The sequence below is a fragment of the Vipera ursinii genome, assembly GCF_947247035.1.
Source record: "Vipera ursinii genome assembly, chromosome: 1".
Taxonomy (NCBI): Eukaryota; Metazoa; Chordata; class Lepidosauria; order Squamata; family Viperidae; genus Vipera; species Vipera ursinii.
This window is the reverse complement of record NC_139512.1, coordinates 199106424-199122508: the sequence shown is the minus strand read 5'-3', so window position 1 is coordinate 199122508 and position 16085 is coordinate 199106424. Positions and strand designations below refer to the sequence as shown.

At 38.6% G+C, this 16085-nt stretch overlaps 1 protein-coding gene across 7 annotated transcripts in view; it reads right to left on the bottom strand.

Annotated features, from left to right (window-relative positions):
* Nucleotides 1-16085, bottom strand: part of KIF16B (kinesin family member 16B) — a 186234-nt gene that overhangs the window by 71823 nt on the left and 98326 nt on the right. For 5 of the 7 annotated variants that reach the window (XM_083369426.1, XM_083369427.1, XM_083369424.1 and 2 more), the window contains one exon: nt 1298-1420. In XM_083369426.1, the coding sequence (XP_083225552.1) occupies nt 1298-1420 (123 nt within the window). Of the gene's footprint in view, nt 1-1297; nt 1421-12387; nt 15804-16085 lie in introns of those variants that run through there. The other 2 variants (XM_083369422.1, XM_083369423.1) reach the window with 1 other exon arrangement.

The window sequence follows — 16085 nt, the reverse complement described above, 5'->3', positions numbered from 1 at the left end:
GGCTTGGGAGAGGTGCACGCGATCCTGGAAGCACCGAAGCAAGTCCTCGGTAAGCTCCGGGCGGTCACTTGCTTCGCGTCTCCTGAGGGAAGGGGGGGCGAATGGAGCGGGCGTTTCCCCGCCTGCTGGGCGCCGCGATTTGCCCGGGGAACGCGCGGGCCCCTAATGGCAGCGTGGAGCGAGGAAGCGGACAGCCAGGGCTTCCCCGAGAGCCGCGGCCACACAGGGTATTCCTGTGTATTCAGGTTTGCAAAATGGCGGATCGAGCCTCTGCTGGCGGCAGAGGCTTGCAGAATGGCGGATCGGCTTATACTCGAGTCAACAACTTTTTCCAGTTTTTGGGGGTGAAATTGGGGGTCTCGGCTTATACTCGAGTCGGCTTATACTCAAGTATATACGGTATGTATTTTCTTTTGATAGCAGGCATCAAAATTTCATTTATTATTGTGTGCCAGTGTGTTCACAGAAAAAAGGGGGAATAAAGGCTACCTTCTTGTTTTATCTCATCCTTCCTATCTCATCCCATCCTATCTTTCCTGAATTCTGGATAGCACTTCAAGAGAACTGGTATGCCACAATAAACCCAATGGAGTAAAACAATGGAGAATATAAATATGTTAGTTTATCAAGATTCTTGGGAGTATACCAAACTTCTATACTTAGTAAATAAAAGATAAGGGTTTCCCCTGTCCTGTAGTGTCCAACTCTAGGGGGCGATGTTCATCTCCACTTGTTAGTCAAGGGAGCCAGCGATGTCTGAAGACACTTCCAAGGTCAGTATGACTATATGCCGAGATGCAAGGAACGCTAATACCTTCCTATGAAATATTTAGTATTCTGACTACTTAGTATAGAATATGTCTTAGGTGTTCTGCTTATACTTGCCAAGTTTACATATTTGTATCTTCTTCAAGTCTCCCACGTCAACTATTTCAAACATTCCCTTCATACCTGTCCTAATCTATGTTCTGAGGTGTACAGAAGACATTTGGCTGGGCCAAATTGGTGCCATGTCTTTCAGAAATGCTTTACAATAGGGTGCTAGAAACAACTCCAAATCTCCTAACAGAAGGGTTACAGTTTATGACTCAGTTTATGACTGCTGTTCAAGGAATGGACACGCTCAAAGATCAAATATAGCAAAGAGAGAAAGTAAAGGACAATTATGCATTATAATCTAGCTCACTCTTCACTTTCCAAACTGAACCTTTTGCATAATTAGTTATAAACATTTAAAGATTTCATATGTACACAAATAATGCACACCAACAAAAATAAAAATATTTAAATACCTTACCTTGATTTCATATTGATAATGCTCATCCTTTCCCTGCCCACAAAGGACATAACGTGGGATACTAATTTTAACTGGATTCTTTACATCATCTGGATTTGTTTTAACAGGGCGACAGAACATGCGCTATCAAATGAATATTAAAAGGGAATTAAATACTGCATCATTTCGTAAATACCATTGTATGAAACCAGAATATATTAATAGGAAAAATAAGTTTTAGTTAGATAATTAAGGATTTATGTGATAGCAAAGTACAGTTTTCTCACAAATGGTCAACATGACTTTCAAATATAGAATGGCTACTGAAGAATACCACTGCAAAATGTGCCTTATGCTTTATGTAACTTCAGTAGAAGTAAAAGGATTGTATCCACACTTTGCATAGCAATAATTTTACTAATAGTACAATCCCACCAGTAGAAGAAGGCAAATTTCTTCTTTCTGTTCTGGAGATTGGGCAACCTTCTGAAAACAGAAGGTAATAGAGGAAAAGGAAGAATTGGAAAAAACTGGATAACATGAACTCTATTGGACCTCAATTACTATAGATGAAAGAGGAACTTCCTTGTGTAGAATAGCTCTGCATACAATTCACAATCAAAAGCTTTTAAGATCAGAAACAAGTTTTTTATGATCAGAAAAAAATGTTAGTATATATAATAGATATCAAGCAACACTTTTAGTAATCTGGAAATTTTGCAAACATTTCATTCCTTTAAAAAAGCACTTTGTTATCTTGTAACTTAATAGCATTCTGATAATATTTCATCATATAGCAAACAACAAAAATCATACAGCCTCTGCAGATCAAGCTCCATATATTCCTAACTTTAAATCTAACAGTGAACAAGAGGATCTAATGAGTGGAATCTTTAGATTATTTTCAGATAGTATACAGTTTACCCTAGTTGTTCATGAATACAAAAGAATACAGAGACAAGTTTCCCATTAAACATTTATTACAAAAGCTTATGTTTGAAATCCAAATTATATAGTTATTTTCTATATTTATTGTCTATAGTATCCATCACTGACAACTTGCCAAAATTAGATGTCACTGAAATGTTTATAGCTCTAGAACAATTTCACTAGCTTTAAACAAGGAGAAAATTTATTGTAAAAGTGACTCTTATAATTTTATCAGATCCTAGAAAGACAGCCTTGAAAATGTGTTATCACAGGGAATAAGAAATACGATTGTTCTATTACTTGCAACATCAACTTTAACCTGAGTAAACATTTCTCAGGAAAGGTGGGTGGTTCCAAGTTAACATTTGGTTTAGGAATACATAGTCAGCAAGCAGCATAATTTAAGCTGAAGGAATGCACCATTGAAAAACATTTTTTAATTTTAGATTTTGTTAGCTTACAGAAATAGAAAAACACTAAAATGCAAATATAAAATAATATAAATCTTATATTATTATTTAAAAGAAAAAAGCTTTAAATCATAACAGATTTTAAAACATCAGACACCTGGGGGACAGGGAGTAGAAAAAACTTAGGGACTAAAGCAGGGGTGTCAAACTCAATTTCATTGAGGGCCGCATCAGCATTGCAATTGCCCTCAGGGGACCGGGTGGGTGTGGCCTGGGTGGGCATGGCCTACTGGGTGGGCATGGCTAAAGTGCGTATGGCCTACTGGGTGGGTGTGGCCAACTCTACATCGTTCACATCAAGGGTGCCTATGGGGGCCTGGGTAGGAGTGGGACAGATCTGAGGGTCTCTGGCAGAAGGAGGGTCTCTGGGCCAGGGCCAAGGCAGTGGGGGCCGTTCCCTCACTGTTTCCAGGATGGCTTCGCGGGCCACATGAAACCACTTTGTGGGCCGGATCTGGCCCCCGGGCCTTGTGTTTTACATGTCTGGGCTAAAGGAAGAAAAGAATTAACACCAGCTGAATTCCCTCAATAGAGGGCAACAGCGCTAGTCACCTAATTTCAAAAAGGTGGGAAAAGCCAGGTAGATATCAAAGAAAGGGCAGGTTCATATATGGATAGATGTTCCTTCACTGGAATCTTGGGAGGAAACTGCATTGACCTGCTAAGTCTTCTTTTAAACAAACATGAATGAAATGATTTAAAGTATCCTGAAAGAATGACAGCAGCTGTGGAGCAAATTAATTATTCTGAACCCATACTTACTTGTCTCCTGTTCCATTTTAATTAATATGCTAATTTTTTATATAACTCATTTTTTTAAAATCAAAAGTTGATGTTTGAAAGGCCTATTATCATTTTGAACTTCCAAAATTTCAAAACTTACAGTGTTTTAGTTGGGTTTCCTAATTTTTCTCTGTGTTAATATTTCTTTTTAATATTATTTTTGTATGCATACATATTTCCTAGGATTATGTCTTTGATTTATGTGAGAAGTCTGGAAACCCCTGACAAAGGAAAACAAATCCTTGTTAAACTCACAAGACTCAAGGCTCTTGCATCTTTGCAAGTGACATATAACTACTGATGATAAAGGTTAGGTAGCAGAAAGATTGGATGGGCTAAGTTTATATTAGTAGTTTTATAATAAAAAAAGTATGGCCCTTTTAATAAAAACACTTTACTTTATGTTCAAAATGATAACAGATGTAAAAGGCCATTATCATTATGGTAATTAAGTGTTGGGGGGAGAAATCCCTCCAGCTAATACTTATATTCCTAATTTAGATACAATTGGTGCATTTTATAATTGTCTAAGCCATCTTGTCTTGATTATCTTCCAATGTTTTGATAATTGGTGGGTGTTTTAATCAAATTCTTGATCCAATTTTAGGCAACGTTCATATAAAATTAGTATTCAGTTCCAATGCTTTAAATGCAAAAGGCTACTTTAATTGATATGAGGTACTTGTGTCGGAAATGACTAGCACGCATGTGTGGGGGAACCTTTACCTTATTTATTAAACAAGATTATACTTTCTTACATTAGTTATTCTTGTTTGGATTTTAAAATAAATTATCTTTGCTTTAAAATATAATATAAATGTAGTTGCAATATTTATTACAGATATTGTGCTTTTTCTTGTTTGGGGGTTGATGAACAATCTAAAACTTCATGATGGGATTGATCTGCATGGAGGAATGGGCCAAAATACCAGCAACAGTGTGTGCAAAACCTTGTGAAGACTTACAGAAAACGTTTGACCTCTGTCATTGCCAACAAAGGGTATATAACAAAGTATTGAGATGAACTTTTGTTATTGACCAAATATTTATTTTCCACCATAATTTGCAAATAAATTCGTTAGAAATCCTACAATGTGATTTCCTGGATTCTTTCCCCCCATTTTGTCTCTCATAGTTGAGGTATACCTATGATGAAAATTACAGGCCTCTCTCATCTTTTTAAGTGGGAGAACTTGCACAATTGGTGGCTGACTAAATACTTTTTTGTCCCACTGTATCTTCTTTCTTGGGTAAATTGAATGCCAGGTTTTGCCTTCATGGAAACTTGCCCTCACAGACCATGTTGGAATTGGCCTTTGATACCGGTTATAAAATTGAGGTTACTTGATTCCAAATTCCTTGAAAAGAATGAAATGTTTATTTCTTTATACTTTTTACTAGAAAAAGCAATAATGCAATATTATACCAAATCTCAACTGATCCTTAATTAACATTCTGGGAGATGAAAGCTTGAAAATACCAAGATAATCCTTTGGGTGCAGAATAAAGCTATGCAAGTTCACCTCAAGCCTATTGGAAGATGCAATGGAAGTTTTGACCCATGGCTGTAGGCTAAGATTTTGGATAGAGAAAATCATGTTCATTCAATCCAAACAAGAGAGAGTGATTGTTGTTGCATGGAATTACTTGATTCTAGTACTGTACCATTTCTGGCTCTTGATAGTCACGCTCCCTCAGAGGGAAGGAGCATGATCATCAAGTCCTCTTCCTGGACTCATAGTTCTTGCTTGAAGAGGAGAGAAATATCATGACCAGGAGTGTTTTTGCATAACTTCAGGTGGTGCACTAATTGCATCCTTACCTGGAACAGGATGGACTGAAGATGGTTGCTTATGCTCTTATATTCTCTTGTGATTCACTCTTTCAAGATTACCCACAAACTTAAGCATGTTCAGCATGCAGCAATATACATAGTAATCAAAGCACTGCCACTACCTCCGTTGCACAAGCTACACTGGTGACCATTAAGTTTCCAAGTGTAATTCAAGATGCTCGTTACTTCCTAAAATGTCCTATTGGCTCTAGGTCTGGGCATTCTGGGGACCACAATTTTTTCAATAGTTTCAGCCATCCTATCTAGATAACCAAGAAAGTCAGCTGAGAATCCCCCCTTACCAGGAGGAATAAGAAGTCTCAATGGCAGGCTATAATTTATATTATAGCTTCCTCTGAATAGCTTCCCTGCTGAAATGCATGTAGTTCTCACCCCACATGGCTCTTATAGAAGGTGGTTGGGAATTAATTGTTTTATCACAGTCCAATTAAACACATTTTTCCCTACATTTTTCTCTTTAAGAACAAAGGAGTTTATGTTTCTCAGCGAATAATTATTGCATTTGTGTGCATCTTCCCATCCCTTTCATTTTTGTTGTTAGCTGCGAAGTCGTGTCCGACCCACCGCAACCCTATGGACAACGTTGCTCCAGGCCTTCCTGTCCTCTACCATCTTCAGGAGTCCATTTAAGCTCACGCCTACTACTCCATCCAGCCACCTCATTCTCTGTCGTCCCCTTCATCTATTGCCCTCAATCTTTCCCAACATTAAAGCTCTTCTCCAGTGAGTCCTTCCTTCTCATTAGGTGGCCAAAGTATTTGAGTTTTAGCTTCAGGATCTGGCCTTCTAAAGAGCAGTCAGGGTTGATCTCCTCTAGGACTGACCAGTTTGAAAGACTTGCAGTCCAAGGGACTCGCAGGATGCTTCTCCAGCACCATAGTTCAAAGGCCTCAATTCTTTGGCACTCAGCCTTTTTTATGGTCCAACTTTCACTGCCATACATTGCAACTGGGAAGACCACAGCCTTGACTATACGCACTTTTGTTGACAGGGTGATGTCTCTGCTTTTTAGTGTGCTGTCTAGATTTGCCATGGCTTTCCTCACAAGGAGCAAGCGTCTTTTAATTTCTTGGCTACAGTCCCCATCTGCAGTGATCTTGGAGCCCAGGAAAATAAAATCTGTCACTACCTCCATTTCTTCCCCATCTATTTGCCAGGAATTGAGAGGGCCGGATGCCATGATCTTGGTTTTCTTAATGTTAAGTTTCAACCCAACATTTGCACTCTCCTTCTTCACCCGCAACAAGAGGCTCTTTCTGCCATTAGAGGGGTATCATCTGCATATCTTAGGTTGTTGATATTTCTCCCGGCAATCTTAATTCCAACTTTTGATTCATCTAGCCCTGCGTTTCTCATGATGTGCTCTGCATATAAGTTAAATAGGCAGGGCGACAGCATACAGCCTTGCCGGACTCCTTTCCCAATTTTGAACCAATCAGTGGTTCCGTGTCCAGTTCTCACTGTTGCTTCTTGGCCCGCATATAGGTTTCTCAAGAGACAAATAAGATGGTCTGGTACGCCCATCTCTTTAAGAACTTGCCACAGTTTGTTATGATCCACACAACCAAAGGCTTTAGCATAGTCAATGAAGCAGAAGTAGATGTTTTTCTGGAACTCTCTAGCTTTCTCCACGATCCAGCGTATGTTGGCAATTTGATCTCTAGTTCCTCTGTCTCTTTTAAATCCTGCCTGTACTTCTGGTAGTTCTCGATCCACATACTGCTGGTGTCTAGCTTGTATGATTTTAAGCATAACTTTACTAGCATGAGAAATGAGTGCAATGGTGCGATAGTTTGAACATTCTTTGGCACTGCCTTTCTTTGGAATTGGAATGTAAACTGATCTTTTCCAATCCTGTAGCCACTGTTGAGTTTTTCAAATTTGCTGGCAAATTGATTGTAGCACTTTTACTGCATCGTCTTTTAAGATTTTGAATAGCTCAACTGGAATACTGTCACCTCCACTAGCTTTGTTGTTGCTCAGCTTTCCTAAGGCCCACTTCACTTCACATTCTAGGATGTCTAGCTCGAGGTCAGTGACCACCTCATTGTGATTAGGGGACGTTAAGCTCATTCTTGTATAGTTCTTCTGTGTAATTTTGCCACTTCTTCTTAATCTCTTCTGCCTCTGTTAGGTCCCTGCCATTTTGGTCCTTTATCATGCCCATTTTTGCATGAAACGTTCTCTTCATCTCTCCAATTTTCTTGAAAAGATCTCTGGTCCTCCCTATTCTATTGTTTTCTTCTATTTCTTTCCACTGTTCATTTAAGAAGGCATTCTTATCTCTTCTAGCTATTCTCTGGAATTCTGCATTCAATTGGGCGTATCTTTCTTTTTCTCCCTTGCCTTTCACTTCCCTCCTTTCCTCAGCTATTTGCAAAGCTTCCTCAGACAGCCATTTTGCTTTCTTGCATTTCTTTTTCTTTGGGATGGTTTTGGTTGCTACCTCTTGTACAATGTTGCGAACCTCTGTCCATAGTTCTTCAGGCACTCTGTCTATCACATCTAATTCCTTAAATCTATTTGTCACACTCTACTGTATATTCAACAGGGATATGATTTAATTCATACCTGAGTGGCCTAGTGTTTTTCCCTAATTTCTTCAGTTTAAGCCTAAACTTTGCAATGAGAAGCTCATGGTCTAAGCCACAGTCAGCTCCTGGTCTTGTTTTTACTGACTGTATAGAGCTTCTCCATTTATTTATTTATTTTAATTCCATTTATATCCCGCCCTTCTCCGAAGACTCAGGGCGGCTTACAAGCTTAGCAGTAGCCTTCATTCTATGTATATGCCTGCTTGTTAGGGCTTTCACACACACCCCAAGCGGCATTATTACAAAGTCAGCTTAATTGCCCCCAACAATCTGGGTCCTCATTTTACCTACCTCGGAAGGATGGAAGGCTGAGTCAACCTTGAGCCTGGTGGGATGCGAACCTGCACTAATTGCAGGCAGCTGGTGTTACTTAAGGAGGCATTAGCCCACTGCTCCACCAAGGCTCTTTGGCTGCAAAGCATATAGTTAATCTGATTTCTGTGTTGACCATCTGGTGATGTCCATGTGTAGAGCCGTCTCTTGGGTTGTTGGAAAAGAGTGTTTGCTATGACCATCGTATTCTCTTGACAAAATTCTATCAGCCTGTGCCCTGCTTCATTTTGTACTCCAAGGCCAAACTTGCCTGTTATTCCGGTTATCTTTTGGCATCCTACTTTAGCATTCCAATCCCCCATGATGATAAGGACATCATTTTTGGATGTTAGTTCTATAAGGTGCTGTAGGGCTTCATAGAACCGGTCAATTTCATCCTCTTCAGCACTGGTGGTTGGGGCATAGACTTGGACTACTGTGATATTGAATGGTTTGCCTTGGATTCGAACTGAGATCATTCTGCCATTTTGAGGATTGTATCCCGGTATTGCTTTTCCTACTCTTTTATTGACTATGAAGGCTACTCCATTTCTTCTGAGGGATTCTTGCCCACAGTAGTATACCTGATGGTCATCTGAATTAAATTCACCCATTCCTGTCCATTTTAGTTCGCTGATACCTAAGATGTCGATGTTCAGTCTTGTCATCTCTTGTTTGACCACGTCCAGCTTGCCTTGATTCATGGATCTTACATTCCAGGTTCCTATGGAGAAAAAATCTTTACAGCATCGGACTTTCCTTTCACCACCAGACACATCCACAGCTGAGCGTCCTTTCGGCTTTGGCCCAGTCGCTTCATTCTTTCTGGCGCTACTAGTACTAGCCCTCTGCTCTTCCCCAGTAGCATATTGGATGCCTTCCGACCTGAGGGGCTCATCTTCCAGCGTCATATCGTTTTGCCTTTTGGTACTGTCCATAGGGTTTTCATTGTTTTCATTTTTACAACACTTCAAAGTTGACTCAGCCTTCCATACTTCAGCGGTCAGTAAAATGAGGACCCAGATTGTTGGGGGCAATATGCTGACTCTGTAAACAGCTTAAAGAGGGCTGTAAAGTACTGTGAAGGAATATATAAGTCTAAGTCCTATTTGTATTAAAAATTATATTTTTTCTACTAGTCCCAAATTAAGTATTTTTTAAAACTTGAATTACTTTATGTATACTATGATATGGTAACATCAATTTTTAGCACACACTGGCAAGAATCCTCTTGAATAAAAATCTCTGAATATTAATGAATTACAGATGTATGGGTCTCTAGTGTTATTTAAATGGAATTTTGCATCAACTATTTGCACTTATTCTGGGGGCTGGTTTTATTAGATCATAGTTCCACAGTTCCATTTGGCATGTGTGGACTCATGGCTGTTAACTGAACATAAGATCTGTTCAGCATTGTCAGTATTCTGAATTGGACTGCTACAAGTATTGGTGCTTACATGCTGCCATTAAACAGCTTTCAACAGGAATCTGTTTTCATAAATTGGCTGATGGTGAATGTGGGGAGCTCTGGTCTGGCCAGCTAACTGGCAGGATATATGGAAATATGAGATATGGGTTTGAAAATGAGCTTTGGCCAGCATCCTTTTGATGAATGAATAGAGTAATGTCTAAGTCAGAGAGGCCTCAGGACAGTTAATTGTTGGAAGTTAGCTAACAGGGAAGAGGGATTGAGTTTCTGCAGTGGTCCTCACCAGTGAACAATGGGGAGACTGTTGTATAGCACATGATCTGTCTGTACAAACTACCTGTAGTCAGTAGACCACACTTTGACAAGCACTTCCAGACTTCAATTGATAGGATTAAATGACTGCCTACTCTAGGCAGCTTACAAAAATCCAAGATAAAAATAAAAAGAGTTAAAAACATAAAATATCACAAAGAGACCAGACTAACACAACCATGACAGTAAAAAACAGCCACAACAGGGGCCTTATAAACAAATTAACCCTAGGCCTATCTTAAGAGCTTCCTGGAATCCCAGGAGAGAAGGTTCCATCTGTACCTCTGCATCAGGGGTAGGCAACCTTGGCTCTTTTATGACCCGTGGACTTTAACTCCCAGAATTCCTGAGCCAGCTGGCTCAGGAATTCTGGGAGTTGAAGTCCACGAGTCATAAAAGAGCCAAGGTTGCCTACCCCTGCTCTGGATGGAATTGCTGTTCCAAACTATGGGGACGATGACAGAGAAGGCATACTTTCTCAGTCCCACAACATGACAGCTTTTAATAGATGGAACCTGGAATTTAACATCTTCGATGTATGGATATTAGGGGCAGTTGCACTAAGTGCTTCAGAGCCACCTCTAGTACAAGAGAATGTATTTTTTTTTCAAATAATAAATACAAAATAAACGTTAAAATATATTAAATTAGATGTTCAAACATAAAAGTAAGAATGGAATAAGGGTCCTGAGTATCCAAGCATGAAAATCATTAGGACACCTTTTGGGGCATCCGATGTCAAATTTGTATCAATTTAAAATTAATTGTAAAAATTTAAAAAAAAATTAAGAAAAAGAATATAATACCTAGGGGGACTTTTCACAGAAGTGCTATACTAAAAATACAACAAGGGCAGAGATCCTGTCCTATAGGAGCATTTTTTTTGGACGGAAGTTATTTAAACATTAATTTTATTTTGGGTTTTCATTAATGAGCCAATTCTTTTAAATTATATTCCGGTGGGCAAAGTTGTAAAGCTGTAATTGATCTAACCAGATCAATTTATAAGTTTTTTCCTCTTTCCTTTTTTTATATGTAAAGTGGAACTGAAGCAATGTACATGTATATTAATTTCTTTTACTTAATGAAGACAGAAGATTAAGGGGAAAGTTCAGAACTGGAGGAAGAGGCTGTGCTGTAAGCAATCTTGCTTCATTATTACAAAAGTGGAAAGCCAGCAGAATGTCTGGTTGCATTCCTGAAGCAATATCTAAAGATAGGCAATCTTTAGTGTCTTTCGCTTTATCTCCTCTACATGCTTGTCTTATATTCCCCCTTTGTCTTTAAACAAAGCCAAAATGTTCCCCCTCCCCAAGAAGTTTGAACCACGCTATAACAATAAATTAGTAATGCCATTTTTAAAGGCCATTACAAATATTACACTTTCGATGTGCACTACAATATGATTGCTTAAGAGCAAATAAGATAACCATGGAGAATTTTTTTAATGTAGCATGTTAAGAAGAAATTTCATAATACAATTTCTATCTAGAGAAAGAGTGTCTGTATCTCTGGATATATAGACTTTAAAACTAACTATATTTTTCTGCCAAGACCCTTCTATAAAAACATGTTTGTTTTTTAAATGTTAATATACATTACTGTTCAGTGAAATAATTATTAAGACAGTCTCTAAACAATACACAGTAATCCACACATAACAAGTGAAAAATTAGCTGAGTAGTCTTGATTTGCAGCATATATTCAGAATTCAGCATTTATACATGAAAAACAAACTATAACATTGATGGTTTCTGATAATTTGCAAAGCAGGCAACATAACATAGAAAAAGACTTCAAGTAATCAGAACAGGCAATAATTTATTAGTGAAAGGAAATAGGGCAATAAATGTGGTGAGAAGGAGAAATGGTAGATTATATTCAAAGACAAGCAGCTGTCTTTATAAGCTTTTTTTTTTTGGCCAAGGACAGAGAACACACATTCATCTGGATCTATGACTAAGCCATTTATTTATTGCTAGTTGAAACCTGATCTCCCTATTGCAGATGTATGGACATGTACCACAACTGATTGTCATCATAACTCAACCTTAAACCCATGTCTGAATGGAAGTGTTCTAAATGCAAATTGTCTAAGATATATGCAGTAAGGAAGTGAGTCTAAATTTAGTTCCTATATTTTTAGCTAGATAATTCTAGTCAACTTTTTGTCACACAGGTAAAAAGGCACAGAAGAGGAATGTGTTTCTTAATTAACCTAAAAAGCACATATTGATGCATGAATCTGGTATTTAGGAATAGTGATCAGAAACATTTAAGATACTATAAAACTACCGTATTTTCCGGCGTATAAGACAACTGGGCGTATAAGACGACCCCCTACTTTTCCTGTTAAATTATAGGGTTTGGGCTATACTCGCTGTATAAGACTACCCCTCTTCCAACGCACACCAAATAAAAATTAAAAAACATCAGATTTGATTTTAATATGGTAATTTTAATTCAAATGCTTATGACATGCAGGTACTTAGTAGGAAAACTGTCACTTATATACATAAGGCTGTTTGTCATCAAACATGTAAACATAAAACAGTGCAAGTGGATTAAACTTTTCCTAATTCACTCTAAAGCTGAAAGGAAGGATAAGACAATAAACCCATGGGAGCTGCCATGCTGTTTGTTTTCTAAGCTGTCAACCAAACTGGAACTAATGATGATAGGAGGAAGATAACAAACAATAGAGAGAGAGAGCAAGTGCCCGGCAAGTCCCTGGTGAGTCAGCAACGCCCATCATAACTCCAAGCTATTTTTACAGGATTTGCTGGCGTGACAGTTTCCCTTTAAAAGCCTTCAAAATCCTCCTGTTCATCATCTGATATCATAAGTACAAAAAAAAAAAGAGAACAGGAAAGCATTTCTTCCATTTGCAAACTCATTTCGAGTCCAGGATGTAAGCCAGAAGCATCGAAATGTTTTGCTTTTAAACTGAGGTGGGAGGGGAAAAATCCACTGCAAACTTGGGAGTTTTTTTCCCCCCTCCCTCTCTCTTTCTCTGCTTGCACTCTTCTCCAGAGGGGAAAAAATAACAAGTCGTAACCCATATAGGGAAAAGGAAGGGAGCGTAACTTTTTTCTTTCTTTCTTTTTTAAAGTGGTCGGTGGCTTGCTTGCTTCTTCGGAGTTTGTGTGCTGTACGTGAGTGCGTGTTCCCCCCCCTCTCTCTCTCCCAAGGCAGCTTTGCTGATTACAAAAAAAGGGGGGTGAGTTGCTGTTTTTTTAAAGGGCAGGGGAGAGGGGAAAAAATCAGTGGGGTTTGCTAGCGGCTGCTTTCTGCTGCTGCTGCTTGTATCTTTAAAGCAGAAAAGCAGGTTTGAGATCCGGTCTCTAAGAGCTTCGGCGTTTTTCTGCTGCTCCCTCGTTCCCCTCCTTCTCTGACTTTTTTTTTCTCCCTTTTTTTCTTTCTTTTTTTCCCCTTCTTCTCCTTTCCAGAGGAGGCGGGGTGATCTCTCCACAAAAGCAAAAGTAAATGGCGTCACGTGGGTCTGAGGAGAACCAGAGCAGTTCCAGTCCCAGCTCATTGGCTTGCGCGGGCTACATTTATTTCCCCTGCCAGGGCACGCTTATAAGACAATCCCCGGCGTATAAGACAACCCCCCAACTTTTGAGAAAATTTTCATGGGTTAAAAAGTCGTCTTATACGCCAGAAAATACGGTACTCTAAGTTCAAACGCTGGCACAGTTTTTCACCAAGAGGCACTGAGACAAAAACAGAAACATACTTGTTTTATGTGTATTCCCCCGCCCCCCCCCCAAGACTAGGTTGTATTTGAACTCTAAAGAGGACTTAAATTTAACTGTCCTGTCAAATGCAACATTAGCCTAAAAGCATCTTCATCTGAACTGAAAATTAGTCTCCAGATATAAGGTTGACTAGATTGGTTGTGATGAAAGGATGGAACAGATTCCAACTGGGCATTTCTTTCTCCTTGAGAAGGACCCAGTAAAGTACTGGATGAACCAAGCTTGCCTGCTTTTGAAAATGCCAACTCGATTTTTCTTGGATTCTCTTTCTCTGGGATAATCACACATCTGAGTTCACTTAAAGAGTGCAGCTGAATTTGGGCACACTGTGACTGAGTGTCTATGAAATGCAGCACTCTAGATATTAGGCAGAAGGCACTGTTTTGCTTTATAAGACCAATATGAGTATTAGTAAGGACCAGGGATCTGATGTCACCTGCGGATTTCACTGTTGTATAGAGCACTACCTGAATGTCACCTAAAAAAGGTTTGTTGATATCCATGTTTTCATGGAGTAAATAAAGCAGGTCAGCTGAGTCACTCTCAAAATTGCAAGACAGGCACACACTATTTTCCAAAACTAAGTTGGTGACTGTGGAACTCCAATCAACAGAAAGTTTTAACAGATCATCATTTAAGAGTGGGTGATTTAAGCAAGCATGATCTAATGGAGATATCATATTGCTAAGTATATCATGGCATATTCTTTGTGTAAAGTATTTGTTAAAGGTGAATAGTTTCAATTCATTTCCTACATGGGGACCCAAAAGTGTAATGCTTTGTCCAGCATAACCAATTTGGATTTCTTTTAACGTACTGATTGAGAAAACATGAAAAATATCCAAAGAGTTCTGATTGCTTTCTAACTGATTGGTTGATGGAATAATGGCATACAAGACAGAATCATATAAAAGCAAGCAAGCAGGCTCCGGTCCAGATTTTTTATAGTTTCCCACTGCAATCCAGTATATTCTTTTAAATTCATTTGTCTTGGCACACATTTCTGGCAAGGCTGAGGTCATGTATTGTAGCAATTCTTCCAAAGAATATTCTTGTAATTTCAGAAAATCCTCTGAAAAGTCCACAAATTTTTGCCTAAGCACCAGGCTACTCATCAATGTATCATTTCGGCAAAGGTTACTAGATTCTGCAGCATGATTTACTGTATGCATATCAAGTGAGATTTGTGATAAGTAATTCATGGTACCTTCTTTTTCTAAAGGCCTTCCTGGGCCAAGGCTTGCACTATTTACCTTCAAGCCTAAACTCAGATTTAGTTGTACATCTTTAATAACTGGACAGTTTTTAATAAATGATGTCAGTCGAGTGCATTTCTCATTTTTGTGATAGAGACTGACTAGATCTTTGATCCATTTAGAAAACCAACCATTTCTAAATTCTTGACAAACGAAGCCACGGTAAGAATTGCAGAATAAGTTAAAAAGACGTCCCAGCCCATAATTCTGTTTTGATCCAATAAGTGATTCAGGTAGTTGTGTTTTGATTTCATCTGTTGCTTTTTCATTCAACATCTGGTCTGAAGTCTGCTGATTTATTTGAGAAATTCTGTTACAGTATTTTTGGAGAGACCAAATATGGGAAGCACCAGGCTGAACTTCAGGAGAAAATATGGGTTCTGAAGTTGGCATGTGGTAGTAACTAAATGAATTAAACTCCGTTTCCATGTTCTTATGATTACCGAGAAGACTTTTGTTTCTAGAATGAAGAAATGTTGATTTTTTACCAATCAAATCAAACATTCCAGATCTGTCAGAAAATGATTTTGTGGGACTGTCAGAGCAAGTTCTCTTGCTTTTACGGTCTTTGGGTTGACTCCAGTCACATCCATCAGGATATCTCCAGCTGACATACTCTTGTTCTATCTCTTTCTCTTGATTTGTATTTTCTTGAATCATGCCAAGATCCCGAATTGTCCTTGAGAAAGGACTAAATGTTCCTATGGCTTTGTCCTGTCTACTGATTCTTGATACCCTTGTGTCTTCTCCAGCCTGGTTATATTTGCTGTCATCATTAGACAATGTCAGAAAGCCATGAAACGATAGCCAAAACTCTCTTTTCTGTTTAAAATGTAAAAAAAAAGTGCTTTTGTATATTTAATAGGAAAGCTACTCAAATTTAAATTTCTGGGTGTGGATTTTGTCATTTTATGCACATTTGTGTTAAATAGCAAAAATCAAATTATGTTGAACGGGATCTGATTCAAAAAGAAAACCCATGATTCTTCTTTTCCATCATCTTGCATTTAGAACAGTATCCATTTCTTTTCTGTAGGATCACTCAATACTCTTAAATCAGAACAGTGTTCCAACTGACCTTATGAATTAGGATTGTATCGTCTA